A 25,302-nucleotide genomic window follows, 5' to 3' on the forward strand; every position below is an offset into this window, starting at 1 on the left:
AACTGCTGGAGAGAGTCCAGCACAGGGCCACCGAGATGATCAGGGGACTGAAGCATCTATCCCTTGAGGAAAGGCTGTGGGAACCGGGGCTCTTCAGCCTGGAGAAGACTAAGGGGGGACCTCATTAACACTTACAGGTATTTAAAAGGTGTATGTCAAGAGGACAGGGCAGCACTTTTTTTCTGCTGTGTCCAGTGACAGGACAAAGGATAATGGGTGTAAGCTGGAATGCAAATAATTCCACTTAAACTTAAGGAAAAACTTTTTTACTGAAGAAGGGTGAGGGAGCCCTGGCACAGGCTGCACAGGGAGGGTATGGAGTCTCCTTCTTGGGAGGTTTTAAAATCTGCCTGGATGCATTCCTGTGCAACCTGATCTAGGTGGACCTGCTTTAGCAGGGGGTTGGACTGGGTGATCTCCAAAGGTTCCTTTCAAACTCCACCATTCTATGATTACAAAAGAAAACACCCACATACCCATTGATGCGTTTATACACTGCTGCTCTAATGGGTTCTGCAGCCAGGAACTCCTCTGAGCAGGTGGATAACATTGTTAAAGCCTGCGAGATAGTCAGACTGGCAGCAGATATGTCACATTCCTGCTCCTCAGTCTCTGTCAGTGGAATGATGTGCAGTTCTCCTTTGTAAAAGAACACCTGACAGGCAGTAACAGTCTCATTAGAGAGGATTAGAACAGTCACTGAGCAATACAAAATTTAGTTTAATATATTAATGCCTTTGTTTAACACACAAAATAATGTAGTACAAACAGAGAAAAAATATAGAAAATTACTTTTTTTTTAAAGGGAAATAAGGTAAATACAGATACCAGAGACCATGATTAACCCAGTAACTATAATCCCCTATTTTAACCACAACAAGTTTGGTCAAATATATATATTTGGTGACATACATATTGTCTCCCTAATAACAGTAATACCAAAAGGTATCTCTTCAACTAGAGATTTGCTTCAGACAACATAGCCTAACTGATAAAAAACAGGACAGAGACTAAAAAGCATTATTGCAGGTGCTACATGGGATCTCTGTTGGTTCCAGATGCTAAGAAAAGGACTAACTATAACCAACTCCTCCCTCACCCTGTCTGTTCCTTCAAATGGAAGGAAAATATGGCCCTGACAGTCCAAATATAGGTCTGCAATTAATTTCTGTATTGTGTTCCCCACCTCTTGTTTTAAAAGTGTTGTGAGAGGAAAAAAAACCTCAACAATTAAGCAAATCTTTCCTAATTTAGAAAAAAAAAAAAAGTTATTTTAAATCCACAGCCAGGAAACTCAGTGACCTAACTACTAGCCATCATCCACAGAGAGGTGATCTGGCTGCAGACTCTGGGTGAAGGAGTCCGCTCATTAACTCACCTATACTAGATCCAGTCTGTCTCCTTGCAGTGTCAGCCAGTCGTGAGCATTTCTCAGCACGAGGACAGCAAACCCTCATGTCTGAGCACTCACAAATGTGGTAGAAAAAACAATCTAAGTGGCCACAGCAGAACTAGAAAGCTCAGGCAGAGCCAAGAGTGCTCCTGAGGAAAGCAACATGGTATGTTTGTACTATACTGCCAAATACATTCCATAGTTCTCATGTTTTCGAGCTTTCCTTACACTACAGTAACGTAGAAAACGGAGAGCTGGACAAATGTACTGATTTTACAGATCACTCAACAGCATGACACTCCTTCATATTTCCCATCATGAGTATAAAGCTTTAAAAACCTCAGTCAGCTTTGACTTACGGAACAATTCTTGTAAGAATGATTTACGTGCAAGAGCCAAGTCTAGCTGAACACCACAAACTCACGGCCTAGCAGGCATGACTGTAGGCTCCATATGAATGTTTTGCCATTAGTGTAAGAAGGTATTGGTATAAGACCTTTCTTCCTTTCATCAACAAACCACTTCTAGAAGAACTTCTTGTTATCCTTAACAGTTTCGAGCAGCAGTTTCTCAGGACATATTTGCTCTGCATAGCATTTTGCAAGAGCCCATAGATCAGAATCAAGTATCAGAGGTCTCCAGTTTCTCATTCAATGTCCACAGCAAGCACAAAAAAGCTCTTAAAAAAGAAAATGCAAAAAGACTGTACTGAAAAACAGTTGTTAATTAAAACATGTCTTGAGTCCTGACCAGAAGTTTCTTCACTAGTAAGGGATAGACAGCACTCTGTATTTTCAGTGGCCATCAGACCATTTGGCTAGATAGAGGTGCAAGAGAAAACTCCATCTGGCAAATATAAGGCCATTATGAACCACTTGCCAATTGGCATGCAAGTTTTACTCACCCTGTTGTCGCTATTCTCAGGATTCAGCCACTTTGGGAGAAAATCAGCTGCTTCTATCAAGAGAAACTCCCCATCGTTGTCATCGATGCTGGCCAAGGAAAAACAGTTTCTTACCAGGTAAAGTCCCGCACAGCACAGTAAAACACCCTTATAAATCTACGTCTACACTTCTTTTTAATCTTAAGACTCTAGCACCAGTCAGCCTCTGTCAGGAAAGGCGCTGTCCCTCCACCCCAGCCCCCCAGCCCCCCAGCGAGTGCGCGGCGTTGCTTGGGGCCGTTACCTCGCTGCCAGTCCCGGGAACTCCCTCGTGATTTCCCTGATGAGGTAAACGATGAACCATTCGTCCTCCACGTTATCCGCGAACAGCGTGGTGCCGCCGATGTGCGCCGGGGTCTCACCTGATCCGAGGCAAAGAGAAAAGAGGCGGCTCAGCCCCGCGCCGGGCTCCTTTTCACACGCCCTGGCTGCCCAGACTCCTCCTCACACGCCCGCCAGGCTGCCCCTCACACGCCCCGCTAGCCGCCCGTCGGGCTGCCCCGCAGCCGCTGGTCCCCCGGGCTCACCCCGCGGCGGCACGTAGCGCAGGCGGAACGGCTGCCGCTGCCAGATGTAGGCGGCCAGGAGCGGCGCGAACCGCACCACGATCCCCTCGGCGCAGCGCCGCAGCGCCGCCTCGTCTTCCGACCCTGCCGGGGCAAAGAGACGGTAGCGAACGGTGTCCTCCGACGGCGCGGCCCGCCCGAGCCCCTCCATGGTGCCGGGTCGAGCCAGGCCAAGGCGGGTAGCAACGCTCCGCCTCCCCGGGGAAGGGCGTCGTCATGGCGGCGGCGGGCCGGCTGTGGCCGGCGGCGCGGCGGAGCTGAGGATGATCTCGCGATACACTCGGAAGCCGGTGCCCCCCGGCGCTCTGGAGACGTGAGTCGCCACCGCCTTTCCCCCCCGCCGTCCCGGTGCAGATCCCGCTGCCACCTAGTCCCCGCACTCTGCCCGCCCGCACCCCTCTCAGCCTGCAAATCGAGCCTCGTGTCTAGAGAGGCCGAGCCGAGGCCCCGGGTCCCGCACGTCCGCGGGCGGCGGTTGGGGGCCGCGGGCTGGCGCTGGGTACCGCTTGCCCGTAACGCTGGCGGGAGGGGTAGAACGTCAGGTGTAGGGATCCGGTGCCGTAATCGCGGGCAGGTGCCTGTGCCGGGGCCGGGCCGCAGCCTCGGGAGGGGCCGGGTATGGGCAGCCGCGGTAACGTCTTTGCACCGGCCCTGGCCACCGACTGTACTTGTCGCTTGAAAAATACAGGTGTGAGAGAACGTGATTGAATATCTCCCCTTGGTTTTTTGACCCAAGACGTAACTGATGTGCAGGCACTTTTTTTTTTGGGAGGGCGAGAGGTTGTCACAAATAGATAAGGTGTGGCAGTTAGCTACTTGTTCCTGCACTGATGTCAGTCTCTTTCGCCAACTTCTGTGACTTTCCTTGACCCTCTTTCCTAGATATCTAAACACTGACAAAGCAAAAAAACTACCAAATACTTTTTCTCCCACCTTGCCTGTTGATACTTTGGTGGCCACTTTTGTACTATTGAGGGTACTACTACTCTACTGCTTAGAGACCTGTAGTCTAATTTACAACAACATATTAACTTTAAAGGAAAATGATTTCTAAGCAAAGCCTAGAGTTATTTTTGATACCTTATTTCTTTGGTAACAACAATTAGCTTTCTAACAATAAATGACCTATAGTATGCAAATGAGTGCATTCCTTGAAAAGCAGAAAAAAATCCCTGCAAAGCTCAGGAACTCTATAGATGTTTATTCTTATAAGTAATGCCAAGTTCCACTTCTTGTTTTAGACATGGACTTCCAAAACATGCCTTGCGGCACCATCCACTGCCAGAAGCACGGGCCGAAGTGTGCCCAGCTGCACCCACGGCTCAAAAGTACAGCCACATCTCAAGGTACTTGTCATAACATAATGTGAAGCTTTGGAGACAAATGGCAAAACCAGGCATCTTTGTGTGGAGATACCTTTGCAGAAGTAAAACAGCTGGTAGGTTTAGGCTTTACCTCAGATCTGTATCACTGCAGAACATGTCCCTTGTATTCTGGTAATCATAAAAAGCATGTGGCTGTATTCTGTTCCCAGCTCACAAATAGCTTGGGTCATCTATGTCAGAAACATGAGGAGAAAAGATAAAAATAATTCCTGAGCAGTATAAAAACAGGACTAGAAATCATCTGCAGCTTAACTGAGATAATTTTTGGAAAAAATCTATGTTTTGCTCGACCTCTAGACTTCCTATGTTGAAATTATTAGGAGTTACGGTTGTTATAATTACTTGTCTACTATGACTTCTGTTTAAATTCCTCTAAAGTAAATATTTACCCCATGAAGGCTCTGTCATTGTTAAGACCTCTTCTGATAGAGCTATGCTTTTTTGTACAGAAGAAAAGTTAACTTTCTTTACCCTTATGTATTGTAGAGTTTTTTTTTTTTCATCCTTTTCACTTTCAACATGTGCATTTCAGGAAGTCTGAAATCAGGAAGGAATCTAATTACCCTTCTGATACTCCATCTGATCATGAGGGTTCATGGTCTGCTGGTCAGAGTTACACTGACATCTCCACTGAAGACAGCTCAGCCTTCTCTTGGGGCTATGATGTGAGTAGAGCATAATAATCCAAACCAAATGTAGCACAGTGAGTAGGAAGATATTTGAAATACCACTGCAAATAGATTTCAAGATAAAAATGAGAATTGGACCTGTCAATAAATCATGAGTGTTTATAAAAATAAGGTATATTTTATCTCTTCTCCATCTTTCTCTCAGATTAAAACATTAAGCTTGTGTTATTTAATCAATATTCTGCATTTCCATCAAAAACTTTGGAACTGCAAATCATTTATTGCATATCTGTACAACATAATGAATGCTGCTGTTGTGGAACCCCAAACACAAGTAGATGCCTTTCAGATAGTGGGTGGGAATGTAGCAAACATCTGTATATTTGTTTATTTCTCAAAATAAACTAAGCCGCTAAAACACTCTTTTCATTTGGAAATGTTTGTTTTATTCCCCATCTATCAGAACAAAGTGTGCTATTATTGCTTTCTGTGAGGTGAGATGGAACTGTTTAGATTTAATTTGCTCCAGAACTGACCCCATTTTCTAGCTACATGAGAACAGGTAACAAAAGTCCTGAACACACTTCACTTACAGCATGTTTCACACCATTCTGTAGTGCTTTTTGTTTTGCTGTTGGCTATGGACATCACAAGCAACAAATTTTCCCTTTCATTAAAGTGTCGATGAGTGTTATCCTTCCTGTCCTAATGTCTTTTATAGGAATTACTCTATCTTTAAGTATCATAACTCAGCACAATAAGTTATTTCAAAATGTTTTTAATAGCTTTTTCCTTTGTGTTAATGTAGGCTTTTTATATAGCTACCATCAGTCTTAACCTCAGTAAGGTTAATGTCTTTCTATCCAAAAGAATCATTTCAGTTGATCTCACTAAGATTGAAATAAATAGTTGTCTTTTTCAGGTATTTAAAAAAAAATTGAAAAGCCCTCCAAATGCTATTCACTAGGTATTTATTGGATAACTTTCCTTCCTAGGAGTTTGATAAAGCTGCCACACAACAAGTTCAGCAAATGTTCAGACAAATTGATGAGCTTCTCTACGAGCAGAAAGAAAGCGTGTATGTTAAGGGACTGCGGGAAGAATGCCACCAGTGGACAGCCAACTTCCCTCATCTCAGGTATTGTATTAACCATCTACTGCCAGAACCACCAGAGTTAGAAAAGGCTAGGGACGCAAACAGTTGCTTCTAAACCAACATTATTAGCAGAAGTGCTTTTATGCAATTATCTAGTAGATAGATGGGAGAAGATCACTCTGGTAGGCTGCCTGCCATTGTCGTGAATAAACATTCTGCCATCTCACGGTTAGTTCCTTGCTAGAGGATTATTGTTACTTGCATCTGACTTGGCCTTCACGTAGCAACATTCTTTTAGAAAAGATGCGTGTTAGAGCTAAAAGCCAGGTGTTTAAAATAATTTAAAAATCCTTCTCCTTGAGTTCAGCAGTCTTTATGGCTATCTGGAAACTTACATTTTAAATCTACATTATGTGTGCTTGAACAGTTTTGTCCATATTCAGAAGTCTTAAAATTAGCAGAGCACAAAAAAAATAAAGAAAATTTTGGTAATGTATTTGCATGTCTTGAAGCAGTCTGTACTAGGGACAACTGAAACCACATTTAATCATCACCGAGAAACCCACACAATTCCCCACAGAATTTTTAGGATTTGCTGCTATGTGTTCTTGCATACGCCAACTTTCAATGTTTTCAGATGTCTTCATCCTTTGCTTTTGCCATGGCAGGGTTGTGGGGAAGCAGATAGTGATCCCCACTGATGAAGGATATGGATGGTATTCAAGTTCACCTTCTGGCAGTTTAGGTTCCTCAGATGTAACTTCACCACAAGAAAAAGATCCTAATGAGTAAGTACCCAGTGGTTAACCCAGACTGCACCAAGGTGGGAAGGTAGTTTAGTTCTCAGTGGACCTCAGTGACAGACATCATAAATCTTGAAGCCTAACTCCATTCTGTTAAGAAGCACACTTTTTTCTTTTAGAATAAAGTAGTGCCTTCAGAATAGCAAGGCTACAGGGCTGATAACTCCAGTCAACTAGATAGTAAATAAAAATACCTTTGCTGCTACTGACTTCTTAAGAATATGTATATATTGTAGCTGGTGTTACAGAATCACAGAATGGAGATCATCCAGTCCAACCCCCCTGCTAAAGCAGGGTCACCTCCATCAGGTCACACAGGAACTCGTCCAGGTGGATTTTGAAAATCTCCAGAGAAGGAGGCTCCACACTCTCCCTGGGCAGCCTGTGCCAGGGCTCCCTCACCCTTCTTACAGTAAAGAAGTTTTTCCTTACGTTGAAGTGGAACATTTTATGTTCTGGCTTATGCCCATTATCCTTTGTCCTGTCACTGGACACTACATGAAAAAGTGTTGCCCCATCCCATTACTGTAAATCTATCGTATAGAACTTAAAAAATACAAAGCACTATGTTAGTACTACTTTTACTATTTAATGTTTTAGAGTGTTTTTTAATTATCTTTGTTTTTTTTTCCTGAGGTTTCAAGTTCCTTAGCAAGAACTTAAAAAACCCAAATCAAGAGTTTTTACTGTAAAGCATAATTTGTTGGCCTCCTTACTGCTTGGCCTTAACTACCGTGTTGTCTATCAGTTCACCAAATGCTGCTATTTGGAGTGGAATAACAACCTATCTTCATTTCTGCTTTCTGAAAACTGTCACCTATTCAGATTTAGTGTTTTTGGCAAGAAGGTACCTCTTTCTGTTACTCCCGTTCACAAAAAGGCTGACGGTTCCAAGTCTCCAACCTTGTGTTCTCCAGAGAGCGAAGAAGGTGAAGATGGAATAATTGTCTCTGAAGGTGTAATGGAGGAGTATTTAGCATTTGACTGCAGAGATGTGTAGGTATTGAACTAACACCCGTGTCCTGAAATTCCTGCTGTTAAAATATAAATGTATTTGATGTTAGTTGATAAAGTACTTGATGAATTATTTTTTTTCTTATCTTTCCTCTAGAGAACCTGCAAAGGCATGTGGTTACTAGGGCACAGGGTGTCTCCCCAGTCTATTCCCTACAGCCATTCATTTTGGTAGTTTTTTTTGATTTTTTTACTTTTTTATGCTAGCCATTTTTGTGCCCAGTTTAAATAGTTCATTCTGTCATAGCTAAGAGCTTGCTATCTACTGGCATACTTAATAAAACTTGTTGAAATGCCATTCCTGTTTTAGAACTAAGTCAAATTCATTGTTGTTTGTTAGGCAGTAGCAGTGTGCTGCTTTGGTTTTGTACTAGTGTTTTGGGTAGAATGATACCTTTCCAGATTTCCAGAGGTAATTTAAGAATTAAGAGTGGATTTGATGCTTGCCAAATAAATAATTACCGCTACTTTTATCTTAAGAAGAAAGGATTAAAGTTGGCATAAAGAGGGTTCTTTTTACTCCTTTACTTTATTCAACTCAACAATATGAACATATGGCCTGGGTAAGTACTCTGGAAGGTACTGTTAGTTCCTAATGACTTAACTGGTTTTAGTAAATAGAGCCACTTAGCTGCATGGACCATGGGATTCAAATTGGTAGGTGGCTTGCATTGACCAGGCCAGAGAGACATTGCTGCAGCAAACAATATGGCTGTCTGTATATAACAGCTTTTTTCTAGTGCTATCTCTTTTATTTTTTCCCTTCCAGGTATGTAGATTTTTGATGTTCAGTACTAACTCAGGGAGCAGATGTGAAGGCTGTAACAAATGTGCTTGAATCAGTATTACTTCCTCCCTTCTATAAGGTTTCTTTCAGCACATAAACACAAACTTTTTTGAGCAGTTGTCATCCAGGTTTCACAATTCAGAATACCTCTTTGAAACAGAGGCAACTTGCTGCTGGGAATTAGGGTTTGTCTCCCCTCTCATTGATTACCTTTACTTGTCTAAAACTGAATGATGCGTGTGTCCTGAACACCTCCTGGCCGTTCAGCAGCCCGTGCAGGGTGGCACGAAACACTCACCAATAGCAACAGTCCTCTCTCTTGTCTCTTCAGGATTCTGTAGTGATGTTAGACACAGAGTCTAACAATGTAATGAACAAATATCACTGTAGTTATTAACATTTATTTTTAAAATGAACTTTTATCTCCTTGGAAAATTATTTATTATTCATTAAGTATCATTTATAGCCATTTTGTACAGGGAAACCAAAGTGTGCAGTAATCAGGTGATTCAGTCATCTCTCATTTAGGTCAGTGGTAGATTCTGAAAGAAACAAAAGGTCAGGTGCCCAGTGTATAGAAACTTTCTTCTTTCAGTGTTAGACTTTTATTTGATACTGCTGTTTATGAAACTATCAGTGTTCAGAAATGATACAGTGTGATAAATACAAAACTTCTGAAATGATGTCTTCAAGCTATCCTGCCTTGATCTATTGCAATTTCAGAGAAAACAGAAACAAATGCAGCCTTAGCTGGTGTTTTAATCCTGTTAAATAAATGCAACAAAATATGAGACAAATAAAATGTGTTTCTGGCATGGGTAATGCTTATGTTTTCACAGGGAGGAGGAATTGCATGAGAGGAAAATGGAACTGTCCTTGGGTAGACGGAAACTGGGGTTTCCTCCCATCTCTCCGTATTCCTGCACGAAGGATTCTGTGCTCTCATTTGTGTTTGATGATGTGTGGAGTGAAGTCTTAGGCTGCATGGAAGAATTAATCTGTAGGCACTGGGAAGGGTCAGCCTCTGGTAAGGATTCCAATTAAACTGTACATTCAAAAGGGAATTTCAGTTACCTAATGTTGCAAGGATGCAATAAGAGGGAATGTATTTGGGAATAACCTCTTTTGATGGGGTAAGGTTATTTTGCTAACAAGTCTGAGGCACGCTTTCAAATGATTCAATACAGCTTAGCATCTGAGAGGACTCTCTTTAAAAAATTTGTATTCATAGCACTGTCCACCACTATCAATGCCAACAGTCTGTACTGACAGGAATTCTCTCTTGCTTTGTGTAGATGATGAGAAAAATATCATAACAGTAGAAACAATCAGAGCAGATGCTGGAAGCCCTTTGCAGTTTGATCCTCTGCCAGTGTTGTTACCTCCTGTGCCACAAATTAAAATGCCCTCAGTGACATCAAATCTGGTAAGTATTTTTAGCCAGCTGGTTTGTACAGGGACAAATCAATACGGTGCTACCTAAGCAAATGGATTTGAGTCTGTCAGGAGACTGTTTAGATACAGAACTTGTTTGTATCTTGTATGAATGCTGACTGTCCTTTCTAATACTTCAGTTATTCCTCAGTTGCACATTTTAATTCCTACTTTTCTCTTTAAAACTTACTATTTTATACGTGTATTGGACAACCATGTGGTGACTGTTCATTATGGAAGTGTAGAAAGAACATCATTAATGTTTGAACTACATTGTGAGATTGAGGATTGTGTGTGTGAGATCCCATTCTCACTAGCTTATCTATAGCTAACTCACCAGGCAACAGAGGAGAAATCTCTGCAGCTGTAAAAGACACTGAATTTGACTGTATAATCTGCTTCTAGAGCAGTGAGCACCAAAGTATTACCTGTTGAATCCATTTTAATTGAACTCTTTCCTTCTTATTTCTTCCTCCTTTATTTTTACCCCCTGCCTCTTCCTCATGTTGCCCTTACTGTATGTGTAGTGCCCAAAACCCAGAGGTGGCCGCAAAAGCAAAAAGAGGAGAAAAACACCTCAAGTATGTATGCTGGAGAGATTAAAGCTTTACAGTTTTCTGTTTGCTATAGTTACGGTGGGTGGAATTTGTTGTTTTTCTAAATCAGTCTGTATTCCAGCAAAGGAGTTTGTAGTTCTGTTCTTGATATAAAATATCAACACATGCTGAAAATGAGTTTCTGAAAGCTTCTGATAATAGCCAATGTTGAAAGGTCCTGGTATGCAAATAAGCAGCTCAGCTGAAAAAGTATTAAATATACTATAGCATGGTAGAATATGTTTTGCAAGAAATAATGAATGCTACAATGCCTGTCTTTAGATGGGGAAATAAGATAAGTATCTATCTGGATGTCATGGAAGAAATTAATTTCTTTCCTCCAAAATGATTTACAAGGACATCTGTAAATGTATGTGTATGTCTCTGCCAAATGGTAATTTACTTATTTTTTAAACTTTCAGGTAAATCTCTCTCCAGGGTCAGGCAGTGTCTCTCAACGTAATCTAAATGGCTTGATGGTGATCCATGGGATCCAGTTACACCAAAGGAATCTGCCCGCAGTGGAGAGAACACTGTAAGAACTATAGATCACATGTTGTAAATTAAAGCATTGTTGACGGTGAGCGGGATTCAACTCCAAACATTGTGAAATAACTTTCTAGACTGGACAAAGCAATTCTCAATCATTTTCCTGCTTGTTTATCTATTCATCCTCTTTGAAACAATGTATTTCTAGTACAAGTTTGCTGTTTGATTCCTGCTGGTTTACCACTTAGTTAATGGCTGTGGTGTTACTCTTGGCAATAACTGACATCCTGAAAAGAGGAAGCACAGAAAGAGACAGAGAAACTGATTTGCTCATCTAGAAGTGGATTTATAACTAGGCTCTGGGTGTGAAAACTGGTGTGTAAAGTATGGGGTTCTTTTAATCTCTTCTGGATTATTTTGTACTTTTATATGGTAATCTTGAATTAGAAAGTTCACAGTTTAGTTTTCATAAAATAACAATAGGCTTTTTTCTTTTCTATCCCCTATTCTTTTATAATTTGACTGCAAGTTATTTTATACACTTTAAAAAATAAATGAAAATGTCATCTGCACCCACACATTATATTGTTCATGTCAGGTGCAGATGAGTCCTTTGGCAACAGAGTGGTTATCAGTCACGCTGACCATCTCTCTCTTGGTTTTGTAATTCTTTTGTTAGGGACCTGGATGACAAACGTCCAGGCTCCAGTTCCATCCTGTCTACCAGAGTGTGGCCAAACTGTCCTCTAGAGCTGACCACCTCCTCCCTGCCCCATTCTGCACGGAGGCGCAACCTGCCCCCCCGCAGCCTGCATCCCATTGCTGCCAGCCATCCACGCACCGGGACCTCGGCCTCGGGGGACGATGCCTTCCGAGGAACTCGATTGTACGTTTCAAAACCAGTTTCTCACCCTAAGGTACCATCGAGAAAGCCAGCTTACACAAAAACTATGCAGTTCAATAGCAAGAAGAGCTGTTTGATTCAAGACATTAACTCCCTACTAAAGCACAGTCTCCCCTGAGAAAGCAGAGTTGCTAAATTTCATGTTTACTGTGCCATAAGCTGCAATTCAATGCAGATAGTTTTGTACACCAAATATAGGCCTTAGTCTGTCCAGTACAAGCAAAGCAAATACCACCCTCTCTTTCTTGACATTGGCTTTCTTCTTCTATAGCCTACTTGCAAGATGAACTTAAAAGCCTATAGTTTTTGGAGGTCAAACTGCCTGTTGCTATCCTAGCCCAGACAGGGCTATGAAGAAGGTGCTCATCTTAGGTTATGACTGACCAAAGGATTCCACATGAACTCAGTGAACACTCCATCGTGTCTAGAATATCTTGGTTTTGTTTGGCATAGTGATCTGACTGAATGTAGTCATTTACAGGGACCACAAGTTACTAGGAAACAATACTCTGGTCTTCCATATGAGTTGTAAATTGCCATAGTTCCCTTCTAGTTTGCATCCAACCTGTTATTTTTGGTACTGTTCAAAGACTTTTTCCTTGTCCCTTCACAACTGATGTTTCTACTTCGGTATTTTATGCTTCTCGTAGAATCATAGAATGGTAGGGGTTGGAAGGGACCTTTAGAGATCATCTAGTCCAACCTCCCTTTTATGACCATATATTTTTAACTGTATGTATAGAGCACTAGGAAAGTATTTTTTTAAATGCTGATTAGTTTCAAGCTTTTTTAATCTACTCTTACAGAACATCCTTCCTTCGGTCAACTCCAGAATGCATATGGAGCTAAAGCCCCTTGATCATTCCTAGCACTTCTCACACATACAATATTATGTAGACAGCTGCCACATGAAAAGGCTATATATGTAGAAAACAGAGTACTTATCCTTTTACATTCCTCCTGGGACTAAAACTTAATTAATTTTGTAGTTTGTGCAATTAGATTGGTTTGTCTCCCTTCTACAGGATTCTAAAAGCCTCTTGCACTTGTTCCTTCGAATACTCAAAATAAGGAGAAGGCAGAAGCCTTGGTTCACCCCCAGGTGGTTTATTTGATGCTTGTCATAAATAAAAGAGCTACATTATGCATTTTTTTTTTACTTGCTCTGCTTAAAATAAGGCCCATTGCTGTTTTCTAGGCTCATTATCCTCAGTTGGGAGGCTGAAGTTAGCAGTCAGTAGTACATCATTCTAAAGGACATGAACAAAGAGCAGAAAATAACACTGTTGTCTGGAAGTGGGCAGACAGAATTCTACCATTGTATGGCAACTGCCCATGAAGTCACCTGAACACATACAAACTTTTAGTCTGCAGTACTAGCCCCAGAGCACACTCCTTCCAAATGGACTGGATGAAGTGCATTTTAACCACCACTACCTTTATATACACCCATTACCAGGATTGCTCCTGGTGTACATTCTTGTTAATGGGTGAAAAATATTTCTGCCAAACTTTAAATAATCTCCTCCAGTCAGCCCTCACACCAGCATCTCATGCATGATTCTGCAACCTTTGCTCTTAGGTTTAACATTGTTTACATAATGCCAAACAGTCAATGCTGTAAGTTACACAAGGCCGAACATGTAAACTGTTTTTCCTGTTCTTACTGGTGTGTTTCAGTCTGACTGCACGTGAGCAGCTGACCTCACCCTCCTCACTGCCACTAAGCCGAAATAATCTCCTACCGCCGATTGCTCCCACCAGTGTGTTAGAGCACGTGAGCACTGCAGGATCCCAGAGGCAAACGGTAACAGGCACAACTTCCTTTTATTATTGAATAGTCTGAAATTGAAAACACTGCTGATCAAATTGTCAAACCCAAGAATTCAAATTTATTTCTTATCTTGTGGCAGCAACTGAAACGGATGCACAAGAAAAAGTTGCATGAGTTTTGACTAAGAGCCACCCTCCAGAGTTGCATGCCTTAATTTCAGTTAATGCCAGATTTTTTTTTAATAGAATCATAGAATTGTAGGGGTGTTGGAAGGGACCTCTAAAGATTAGTCCCCCCTGCTCAAGCAGGTCCACCTAGATCAGGTCACACAGGAACACATCCAGGTGGGTTTGAAAACCTCCAGAGAAGGAGACTCCACACACTCCCTGGGCAGCCTGTGCCAGGGCTCCCTCACCCTCACATTAAAAAATTTTTTCCTGAGGTTTAAGTGGGACTTTTTGTGTTCGAGCTTTTGTGCATTATCCCTTGTCCTGTCACTGGACACTGCACAAAAAAAGCGTTGCCCCATTCTCTTGACGTACACCTTCTAAATACTGTTAAATATTAATGAGGTTCCCCCCTCAGTCTCCTCATAACTTGGTGTAGAATGATTGACTTGGAAAATTTGCTTTAATTCCTAAGCTAATTATCTTAAATGTGCTGTTGTTGCACATTTAAGTAAGAAGGCATAACTGGGTTACTCTTCCATGCAGAAATCTCGAGGGAACTCGAGTCGAGCTCCGAGTGTAACAACCCAGGAAGAGACCCACCAGCAGCTGCAGGGGCGGCTTTCCTTGCCAGCTCACTTCCCCAAGCCCAGCACCACCAACACCTTCTCGGTAAGGGATGGCCAGTTCTGCCAAAGCCTCCTTGGTTAGTCACAGAGGGCTTGGGCAATTAGCACAAGTAAACATTACTTGAGAACTAAGTGTAACAGCTGATAGCCTCATCGAGTTTACCACCTGATTAACTACCCACAGGTTAGCAGTACAATCATTACCTGGCACTTCTGGAACAAACAGGGCTAGTTGCTTGTCCGCATCCACGATAGCAACCTCACTATACTCCCCACAGCCTCTCTATGAGCAGCTGGCAGTACTACAATTTCTGTAAGGAATCCAAGTTTGAGATGCCTGGGGAAAGGGTTCAGTGTTCCTCCAGGTATAACATTCAATCATCTGCACTGGAAACGTAGCAGCTTCTGTGAAGGCTTAAGAACCGTGGAGTAGAAGAGGATGCTTTCAAGTTTTACACAGACCTTGGGCAGTCATTCCTGCAGCTGTATTTAGAAATGCAAGGACAGAGTAGTCTTTATTGCTTTCTTGCACAAGTTTGCTGGGCTATTCATGTCCAGACTGTTTCAGTAGATCTTGGTTTAATTTGCTGAAACACCTACTCTACTGCTATCTTGTCCTATCTAACAAAGTATTTTTATCTAAGCTTTAAAGGCTATAATTTCAGCCATAGCTTTTAAATAGATGCTTGGTTGGTTTGTGTATCGTTTAACATCCTTGACTGTGTAGTCGTGTCTAAAATCTTGTTTGAAACAACAATTTCCAGAAGTGGCAAGAAGGCCTTTAAGTGGCCCAGTCACTGACTCTAGGCATAAGAGTTTTAAAAGTCTATTTTTTACTCCTGAAGCTGATTTAACCCTCCTCAGACTTGTAAAAGCTCTACTTGTACCTTTATAGCATCTTACATGTCAGGAAACATACCTGTTTAAAGTGGTTTGCAGCTGTATTATAATCTTGGTGTTTAAAATTTCTCTCATTCAAACATAAATTAACTTGAACTGTCCTTTTCAGCCAGATCCCCAGCACCGCCATTCTTGCACCGTTATTGATTATGGTCATCAGTTTTGGACAAGAAGAGGATCGACAGGTTCAGGTATGCTCCTCAGTCACAGAATTTAGTAACATCAAGCAAAAGGTAGGCTTTTGAGATGGGGATGCATTTCCTACACAGGAATTACATTGAGGAGATTTTTTCATACTCGTATTTCATGTTTAAAGCTATCCATGACACAAGTGTTACACTTGCATATAGAGTGCCTGTGGGTGGGAAGTTTTAGTACCCCTTAGTGTTTTAAGCTGAATGCAATAAGGCCCATTGCCTCTCATATCAAAGTTAAGAACACAAATTGCCCATTTAAACAGGAACTAGCAAAAACTACTTTCTGTCCAAGGATGTTTCTTCTGCTGAGCTATATAACTGAGAGAAACTGCATTATGTGCAAAAGAAACTTATTTGCACTGTATCTGGAAGAGATTGTACTAGATCTGCACTAGATAACTCAGTGTATTTTAAAGCCCGTAGTTGTACCAGTACAACTCACATGCATACTCTGGAATCAAAATATGCTTGTACTCTTTACTTTCTAACAATTTGATGAATTTTGTGGAGTTACTTAGCAAAAGCTACACTGAATGTCATCTAAACTTACTCTTAATTGATCAAAGTACCAAGGCAGCAGGAAGGCCCTTTTTTGTGAGTGTTATACTTTTCCTTCCGGTTTCCCTCCATCACTGCAAGAACATCTCCTTAAATTGTTTATGGTTAATACAAAAACTACAAAACAACACTGCTGTGACAGTGTAGCTATTCTGAAGCATCTGTGAAGACTATCTGTTAAGCATTGAGGTACATCAGCCAACCTTATTTCAGCTCTGCTTTCAGAAATTTAGGTTTTGACTTCTTGGCACACACAAGGACAAGTCTAATCAGCTGAAAGGAAGTTTGGTCAGACTAGGGTAGAGCAGAAAGCTAACTCTTGTGCCCTGGAACAGCTTTTTCTGAATGCCACCTTTATAACTCTGAGCTGCATTCACCCTGAGTACTCCCTGCCTGCTTCAATACAAAGTATCACCTCCACCCAGAAGGAGTGGCACAGAGCAAGGCATTAGATGCACGTTCTGAAAACTGTATCTGCCTGATTACACTGGATTCCTTTCATCTAATTGTTTTGGGATTCCTTATGGAGTTGCCAGAATTTCCCACATAAAAATATGCTAAAAAGATAAGACTGAAGTTGCAAAAGTTAATGGAAGCTGCAGAGGTTTAGCTAGGAACCACACAGGTGATTATCAGAGGGCAGAAGGGGTCTTTTTGTCTTGTTTAATAGCTGAATGGCCTAGTACCACTTAATATAAATGGTAGAAGAGACAACTTGAGTTAAACAAAGGCACTGACATTATTTCTTTACAAGACTGAAATTCAAATCAATATCTGCTACACTCTCAAAAAAAACCTACCTCGTATCTTTAAATGCAAAGTGAGTTTCATGACTGCTGTATTACAAGAAAAACCCAATACTGAAATCAGCAGAAGGACTTTGTAGACCTGAATGATTCATGAGAGATCAAGGAATACGGTGGGGTTCCATGCAGCAACTATAGAAACACAAATTTTGTCCCTTTTGGAAGGCCAGTCACTTGTCTCAAACTTACGCAAGTTACACATAGTGCAGTTGATAGCAATGTGTTAGAATAAAAAGCCAAAAAAAGCGCAGCATTTTAATTTTAAGCTAAAGGAGACACATTTGGTACTTAGTTTGAATACCTTCCAGAAGCCTTAAAGTTGTACATGATCTCTGTTTATTAGGTCTTCAGCTGCATGGTTCTGTGAAAGCCCACAGTCGAAGTGGATCAGTCACAAAAAGTAAACAGGGGTTCTGACATGCCCTGAAGAAGTGTCCATCTGCCTCCAGACAGTCATGAGCCACCTCTCCTTCTCAGCAACATCAACATTGTTTACAGAGAGTGGTCCAACACCCCTCCTTACAAATAGTTATTTTTGTATAAACCTAAGAAGCAGCTGCCAAAGATTAGAAGGGGTGTACTTAAACATTCCATTTCCTACCAGTGGAAGGGTGAATGTACTCCAGTGGACAGTAAAGCCCAACTCCTAGAAAGGCTAGCAGATGCTCTCAGTCACTGCCCATTTCCCAGTGCTGGCCTGTGACTGTTCATGTCTTTAGGGACAAGTGCTGCAGACCCTGCCCCTGTTTCCGTTAGCTCTATGAAGGATTCATCAGGCCTTCCACAGCAGTAGGAGGAATTTAAATTTTTAAAACTGTCTTAGTTTAAAGCAAAGTTATGAGATCAAAAGCAAGCACTGCTTCCACAGCTCAACTTAGACCAACTACAAATCCTGTAGTAACTGTATCAGCTATTAACACAGTTGTATAAAATTAAGATAGCAAACCAGATGAAGAGAATTGACAGCTTTAAGGGTGGCACACCACTGACTGGTCCTGTGGAACACACACCTCTTCCTCAGCAACTAAAGGTTTAAGAGGAGTCTCTTACTGCAAGTAGTTCTGGACGGTATTCAAAGTACTTTATCTTCCTGGTGAGATATTTTAGAGCAGTTGCACAGAATAAGGCAATCTCCCTTTCTAAAAACACCTGCAATTATGTAAGATTTCTGCATTCCACCATGAAGCTCCACAGTGCACAGAAGCAACACAGCGTTTAGTAGATGTGTTCTGTGCTGCACAACAGACCTACCCAAGGCATTAGCTGTAGCTGCCCTTGTGGCTCCAAACAAAACAAAAACATGAAATACGAGCTTCTCAAAATAAGTGATTAGCTGAAGGTCTTGCTTCCAAGCAGCAAGTGCCAGATGACAAGCGTAGAGACAAGGTGAGGATAACCACTTACTGTATTCTAAACAAGTGAGTATGCTGCACAGCAACAGTTGTTCCCTTATAAAACAGTTAATGAGTACTTTTTTCTAAGTTTTCTTATTAATATTTTCCAAACCACAATTCATAATGGAAGAAGCTTGTCAGTATTGTTTATGAAGTGGCTCCCCTATTTCCTCATTCAAAGTTATGGAATCTATCAAGTCTCAGTGGTACCTAATAATTTTCAGTCACTACTGAAGTTCATCAGTCTAAGTGATCCAAGTGATAATCAATGAGAAAGGCAAAGAAAGCATAACTGGGCAAATATAATGGGGTTAACCTTCTTTTGCATTTCTAGAAGAGAAAAGCAGCTCTGGGATCATTCTAGATCTCTTTAAGTTTGCACAGAGATAATGCGATGCTAAAGAGAGGTTTCTGTTCACTAAACCCTTTCAAAATGCAATTTGTCAGTGAAGACCACTGGACCATTGTACAGTCTGTCATTAGTTACCTCAGGCTCACTGGAGATACGCATCCTGTTTCTATCAGTGCCATTCCTCAGGGACCAAGTTAGCTTTCTGTAGCCCTAGTGCATACAAGCTACAAAAACACACCATAATTCTAGTGACATAATGTAGTGTTTTATAGCCTAGAGGAGTCAGGGTGATAAAACAGTAAAAGCAGTCTCACTGCAACGTAATTTTTAGTTTCTGTAAAACAGCTGACACCAGACAGAAATCCTGGGCTGCTGGGTATCTATTGTGTATAGTAAAGGTAACATTCAAGTCCTGTGTTATGCAGCAGTGATATGCTGTACTTTCTCAGAATCAGCCAAGTAAAAGGGAACAGAGTGACCATCTACCTCTCGCTTCCCCCCTAGGGAGCTCTAGTTTGTTCATGAATGTGATCACTGAAGGAATGAGGACCTTCAACTCAGAAGTAAATGTTCACCTTGTGGCTCCATAAGCCTTTCAGAAATATCAAAAAAATAAAGCCAGTATAGCTCAAAGGAATGAGGCTAAGTTGAAAACTAGTTAGTGTTCAAAGTCATACCCCTGTACATGTTGTCAAGTGGTTTAAAAACAGCTTCCAAGTATTTGCACATCCTACAGAAGCAGTTCAGTTCTGAAATAACAGAAATGATGGCATACAATGAAGTAGCTACTCACTACCATCCTCCAGCAGACTTGACCACAATGCTATTGAAATAACATGCAACACATTTCCAAGCTGTGGAACTCATTGTCATGGGACATTGTAAGCCCCAGGAATACAGAGGACAGGCTCTGTTCTGTGGACTTTTATGTTTATTACTACACCTCAGTGCACTGGAGAATTTCTGCTAAGTCACACAAATGCTGCAGCCTCATATTCTTCCTAAGGCATCTGCCACAGCAATCAGACTTAGCACTGGGTTCTCCTTCCATCTAATGTAGCATCACCAGCACTGATGCCACAGTTAACACCATAGCCGTAATTCCAGCTCCTACAGAGTGACATAGGATTTATTTGACTTAAATCATTCAGAGCAGCCAACACCATCAGTTTGTTTTGAACAGCTACTCAGAAAACATAGAGAGGGCTGGGGAAGCAACACAGCAGAGCATTCTAAGAAATATTTATTAAATATGCAATTTTCCAAAGTATCTTTATAAAACACCTGTTGAGCTGAAGTGCAAAAACCTTGAAAAACAGCCAAAGGTTTGTTACAAAACCAATGTGTGCACAGCAAAAAGAGAAGGTGTCTGACTCAGAAACCCCAGGAGCCAGCACTGAAGACTCTCAGAGGTGAAGGGTGACACGGTTTCACCACCAGCTGGACTAGTATCCATTAAGTATTTGGGGGGAAGGTGCTTCAGCACAAATTTAATAAACACACCACCATCCCAAACATCACACTGCTTCCTGACTGTAGCAGAGCTTTTAGTTAGGAAGCTGTTTGATCTCAACTGAAGCCCTCCCCTCAAAGGCCTTGAAACAGCAGCACCAGAATGCTTCATCTTTCCCGCTGACGATGCGTTCTGTATCAAACCTCCCAGAGACAGCAAGTAGATGCACACCTACTCCCAAACGGTAGCCCAGAGAAACTCTGACATTCTCCCAAAATCCACATGTTCCCCTACAAAATGATACCTGATGTTTTGGCCTATTTCTTTCCTTTCTTGCCTGCAGTTGTCTTTGTTCCCTTTTTAGGATTATTCCCATATTTTTCTTCCAGTTTGGCAAAAAAGTCATCCATTTCCTTTTTTCGATCTTGATTTCTTCTCTGGGGGAGGGAAAGAAAACAAAAACCAACAAAGCCAAAACTTTTACCTCTTCCCAATACAGATTGTTCTATTAAAGTTAGACAGCTACATACAATCTTTGAATATGCTAGAGAGGGAATGAGTTACAGAAAGTGTAGTACCATCAAGTAAAAGCCTGCTTGTGTACTCTCGCATCTGTGCCTACCTTTGTGAAGCATCAGCACAGATGTAAAGAGGGACTATAAAAAGTCACAACATTAAGGCTAGGAAAAGCAAAGCAATTTCTCATTTAGACCCATTGTTAAGCATGAACATTCTAGCAGGGCCAGTGAACAATAAGAAAGAAAGAACAGGGCATAAGCAATACATTTCTTTCCTCGATCCCCAAGATACAAAACAGTAGAACCTATCAACTTCTACATCCTTGTGGAATCCCTCAGAAGAATCATTAACAATTCCTAACAGTTCAAAACTAGAACTTCAATGTTTTTATTGTATATGCTATAAGGATATCAGTATAACTCTTCATTTTTTAAGAGATACAGGTAATAAGATCCATACCATACTCTGTCATAGCTAGTCAAAATTAACATCAGGTTTTAAGAGTTGCAAGGATCCAAAATACAAAGACACTCAGGGAAAACACAATTTTAAGCCAGTAAGATAATTATCTTTAACAGGAATAAAAAGCCTTACTTGAATCAGCGCTTTCAAGTCATCTTCTCCATCAAGGCCCAGTTCATTTTTAGCCTTTTCTGCCTCTTTGGCTTCTCTTTCTGCCTGAAATAGCAAACTGGGTTTAAAAAAAGAGACAAAATCTTACGGTACTTACCTTTTTTTTTTTTTTAGTCTGTGTACAGCTGTGAGGAAACAGTTTCCAAGTTTGACCACAGATGAGAAGTCACTCAAAGAAAGCCAATTACAATTGGTTCCACAGTTTAGTACAGCAGGACAGTTTTTTGCTGTTTCATAATGCTGAGTGTGATGTTTATTCCCATGTCTGTTCCCGCACCTCCCACACAGACTTTTTTTGTCTTAGCAGCTATTACCTAGTTATTTAAAGAAGAGTTACCATGATATGCATATAAAATATTCTACAAAGCAATAAGAAGAACCCATATTCGACAAGAGGTCCATTTTGTCCGGAATATTATTTCACCTTTGTCAAAAGGCAAGTGTAATACATTTCCACCATGTACACTTCTTAACTCCAGCAACACATAGCTTTGTAAATAAATGCAAGGACATGCTAAACTGTAATAAGCCATTGTGTATGAGAATGAAATAAAAGGAAGAAGTAATAGGTTACAGCCTATTACAACTCAAAAGCCTTTCACAAGAATTTGAGGGGCTGGAGAAGACAGATGGTTAAACACTAAAGTCAAAGATACTGAGCAAGACCTCTAAACCAGCTCCTGGGGCAAACATTTGTCCCAAGAACAGTTCCACTGACTTCCACCAAAAGAAATTAAAAGCTTATAATAAACAATGCTTCTTTTTGATTTATATAACCTACCTTCCTTTTTCTTGCTGTCACTTTCTGCTTAGACTCTTTCACAAAGCCTTTGTAGGATGGGAGTTCTCCAGAATCAATGGCTTTTTCTATGATTTTCCGTATTCTCGGTTCATCTGTGTAGTCCACACACAACACAGACTCCATTATTTTGCCCATGTCACCCTCAAAATCCATGTACGCTGCTTTAATATCGGCTAGCTCTTCTTCTGAGTCTTTATACTTCTTTTCGAACTCTTCAATGTCTTTAACTGTGATCTGAAGCAAAGAGGCAACACGTCTCGAGTTACGGGATTTACTCCTCCGAAGCACTATAGAGAGAGCATAAAACCCTCGCGGTGTTTTACACGAAGCTCCGAGGGAGACACACGTGTAAAAGCAGCCGCGGGTGCCCCCGCCGCGATGCGGGTCCCGGCTCTCACCTTCTTGAAGAGCAGCCGCCAGTACTCCTGCCAGTCCCGCTCGCCCCGCAGCGCCTCGCCCTCCTCATCCACCGTGCCCCGCTCATCGTACACGGCGCGCTGCTCCGAGTCGCTCAGCACGGCGTACGCCTTGCCCAGGATCTGTGGGGACACGGGGGACGGTCGGGCAGGGGCCGGGGGGGGTGGCCACCACCCGCCCTCCTTCCCTCCCTCCCTCACCTGGAAGCGCCGCGTCGCCTCCTCCTTGGCCGCGGGCTCGGCGCGGTCGGGGTGTACGCGGAGGGAGGTGCGGTGGTAGCCGCGGCGGATCTCGTCGGGCGAGGCCTCCCGGCGGACGCCCAGCACGCGGTAGAGATCGGAGCAGCCGAAGGCGGCCTCACATTGCTCCAGCAGCCCCATCGCGAGCCGCCCGCGCGCTTCACGCCGGCCTCTCGCGAGAGTTCGGCGAAAAACGCGGGCTCGCGCGTGTGCGCCGCCCCGCCCCGCGCCGCGCCGCGCCCCTCTTCCCGCGGGAGCGGCGCCGTCAGGGTTAACGCTCCTGCCCGGCTCCAGCCGCTCTCCCTGGCGGGACCGGCAGCGCACGACGCTCGGCAGACGCCCGGCTGGCCCCGGCCTGGTTTCCCCCGGGCCCCCGTCACGCGTGAGGAGAGAGGTTCCGTGGTTTGGATTCAGGGACATGATGAGAACACTCGCACGAGTGAGAGCCTCGTGCCTGTCAACATGGTACCTGCTCCTAAAAGCTGAAAGCCAGGAGCACTCACCTGGAAGTACCATTGCTAAATTTATCAAGAAAAAAGGCAAGGGAATCATACTTGGCTTCCCACTGGTAAACAAGAAGCTTTGCTGCCTTTTCAAGGTCGTTCAAGATGGATGAACATGCTTGCCTGCCTTTTAAAAATACAGATTCTCCAAAATGCCTATGACACTCACTAGGAGAGACCCCGGGGGCAAAAGCAAGTGGCTCTTGCACATACCTCTGTTACATCAAAGCTCGCAAGATCTAAGAGTTCAACACGTCATCTTTTCCTTCCAGGCTGTCCCAAACATAACAGTAACACAAAAGCATTTGCACACATCCAAACATAAATATGGAATAAAAGTCAGTAAGGAGATGTTTATACAAAACTCATACAGTCTTTAATTAAATGCAACACAGGTGGTATACACACATGGATGGATACGAAAAGAGAGATGCATAAACTAAAAGTGTTTTTACATTTCCTGTGCCTTCTGTTGAAATGTAGAACATTTCACTACCAATACCAGGGAGGGAATAAAACATGGCAGCATTAACTCAAATGTCAGCTCTGATTGACAGAATTTATATGGTAACAGTAGAATATTCTCGCTTTCATAAAAAACCTCTTACAAAAGCTGTTACCTACCAGAGAGCTCTGCTGATGCCAGGATTCACAGCTTGATTAACCGATTCGAGTTGGACAGTTCAGGCTGCAACAGCAACGATGATTCTGGTCAGTTCCCAGAGAATGGATCCTCTCACACCTCATCACGTTTTCTAGTTCCTCAACGAGCCCTCGGAAGGTTTTCTAAATTTCAGTGCTCATGCTGACTGCAGCACTAACACAGCTGGATAAAGACGTGATAACCGAAGGGCATCACATATAAAATACTTCTCCATCTTATTCTTCCACGTCTCTCAACTTCAATTTTGCCACCTTTTGTCGTGAGGGAGCTTTGGCTTTTTCAGCAGTCTCCTGTTTTGGCTTTTGCTTTCCGACACGTACCAGATCCTCACGTCCCAGCTCAACCATTCTTGCCTCCCATGAATTCATCTCGTTTTCATACCGAACCTTATCGTCTTGAGCGAGCTGCACATATGGCTGGAAGGCAATGAGGTATCGGCATGTTACAGAAGGGGCTTTGTCAGGGAAACTGCCATGTCACACCCTCCTCTGATACAAAGGTGACTTCCCACAAACCCCGTGCAGTGCGTGTCCCACGTGCTCGCTTTTGCCTCCGCAAAATTCACAAAATGTCAGACTTGAATAAAACCACAAAACCTTGGCAGTGAATTATGTTCTCTCGACAGATGGAGAAGTTTGTTTAATATCACAGCTAACAGCTAAGGCTTTTTGTTGGGAGTACTGGTTTGGGACAGCTGGTTTATGTAAGGAACAGGAATAGATACTGCTGCAGAACTGTTTCAAACTCTTTGTCTACAGAAAGAAAGGTGAACTTAGTGTGTGTTTGAAACACACGTTCAAACCAATCTGGAGGGACAGTAAAAAAAACACCTGAAAACCTGGACGTTTAGATTAGATTTCAGTACAGCGCACATCTGATTTTCATAGATACACATGCAGGTTCAGATTTCAATGTTCTGAGAAAGCAGACAGAAAATTATCCCCAAAACAAGCAAAGGCAACAAACTACTGTGTGCACATCACCTGCAAAGTTCTGTTATTTTTATCCGTTGAAAGTCTTTCCACAAACAGCAAACTACTGTGCTGGCACTTAAAAATATTATCGATTCTTAGAACAAAACCCCACAAATTGTTGCAAATTATTCCACCTTCCTCCCCAGATGCCACTCAGTGTCCATTTCCAGGTGTGCAGAACTTCCATCCTATCCCACTCACTCACATGTCATCAATGCTGCAAAAGAAATGGTCACTACTGGAACAGAAGTCATGACAATCTTTTTCAAGAGGCATAAAAAC

The 25,302-nt window shown here is 42.3% G+C and overlaps 4 protein-coding genes across 10 annotated transcripts in view; 1 reads left to right on the forward strand and 3 right to left on the reverse strand.

Moving 5' to 3' along the window:
• The window catches only part of ECD (ecdysoneless cell cycle regulator), an 11,421-nt gene extending 8,232 nt beyond the window's left edge, over positions 1 to 3,189 (reverse strand). The window contains exons 1-4 of the mRNA XM_062001434.1: positions 2,864 to 3,189; positions 2,581 to 2,698; positions 2,298 to 2,385; positions 477 to 655 (exon numbers count right to left, since the gene is read on the reverse strand). Coding sequence (XP_061857418.1) covers positions 477 to 655; positions 2,298 to 2,385; positions 2,581 to 2,698; positions 2,864 to 3,053 — 575 coding nt within the window. The 5' untranslated portion in view covers positions 3,054 to 3,189. The remainder of the gene's footprint in view (positions 1 to 476; positions 656 to 2,297; positions 2,386 to 2,580; positions 2,699 to 2,863) is intronic.
• DNAJC9 (DnaJ heat shock protein family (Hsp40) member C9) lies at positions 2,657 to 24,037 on the reverse strand. Of its 6 annotated transcripts, none has more exons than XR_009819188.1 (9): positions 24,007 to 24,037; positions 23,596 to 23,655; positions 22,841 to 23,397; positions 22,622 to 22,762; positions 22,203 to 22,457; positions 21,383 to 21,466; positions 20,574 to 20,706; positions 15,529 to 15,770; positions 9,046 to 9,158 (listed from the first exon to the last, which is right to left on the reverse strand). XR_009819188.1 is itself a non-coding variant. In XM_062001439.1 (8 exons), exons 3-7 carry the CDS (start codon positions 23,393 to 23,395, stop codon positions 20,587 to 20,589), a joined length of 1,155 nt encoding a protein of 384 aa, XP_061857423.1. In that variant the 5' UTR covers positions 23,396 to 23,397; positions 23,596 to 23,655; positions 24,007 to 24,037; the 3' UTR covers positions 2,657 to 2,698; positions 20,574 to 20,586. The 6 variants fall into 6 exon arrangements, 4 of the variants coding, with proteins under 4 accessions (XP_061857423.1, XP_061857422.1, XP_061857420.1 ...); XR_009819189.1 differs by lacking the exon at positions 9,046 to 9,158 and adding an exon at positions 15,035 to 15,092; XM_062001439.1 differs by lacking the exons at positions 9,046 to 9,158; positions 15,529 to 15,770 and adding an exon at positions 2,657 to 2,698.
• Positions 3,089 to 22,168, forward strand: FAM149B1 (family with sequence similarity 149 member B1). Its single transcript, XM_062001435.1, has 15 exons — positions 3,089 to 3,215; positions 4,144 to 4,248; positions 4,820 to 4,952; positions 5,912 to 6,054; positions 6,681 to 6,800; positions 7,641 to 7,811; positions 9,456 to 9,643; positions 9,912 to 10,042; positions 10,578 to 10,631; positions 11,069 to 11,181; positions 11,815 to 12,021; positions 13,720 to 13,846; positions 14,527 to 14,652; positions 15,619 to 15,700; positions 17,414 to 22,168. The coding sequence occupies exons 1-15, from the start codon at positions 3,166 to 3,168 to the stop codon at positions 17,485 to 17,487; spliced, it is 1,824 nt and encodes a 607-aa protein (XP_061857419.1). The 5' UTR covers positions 3,089 to 3,165; the 3' UTR covers positions 17,488 to 22,168.
• TFAM (transcription factor A, mitochondrial) overlaps positions 23,736 to 25,302 on the reverse strand; it is a 7,922-nt gene continuing 6,355 nt past the window's right edge. Inside the window, exons 7-8 of one of the 2 annotated variants that reach the window (XM_062001444.1) lie at positions 24,367 to 24,462; positions 23,736 to 24,070 (exon numbers count right to left, since the gene is read on the reverse strand). In XM_062001444.1, the coding sequence (XP_061857428.1) occupies positions 24,032 to 24,070; positions 24,367 to 24,462 (135 nt within the window). In that variant the 3' untranslated portion in view covers positions 23,736 to 24,031. Of the gene's footprint in view, positions 24,463 to 25,302 lie in introns of both variants that reach the window. The other variant, XM_062001443.1, reaches the window with a different exon arrangement.

This window comes from Colius striatus, chromosome 8 (genome assembly GCF_028858725.1).
Source record: "Colius striatus isolate bColStr4 chromosome 8, bColStr4.1.hap1, whole genome shotgun sequence".
Taxonomy (NCBI): Eukaryota; Metazoa; Chordata; class Aves; order Coliiformes; family Coliidae; genus Colius; species Colius striatus.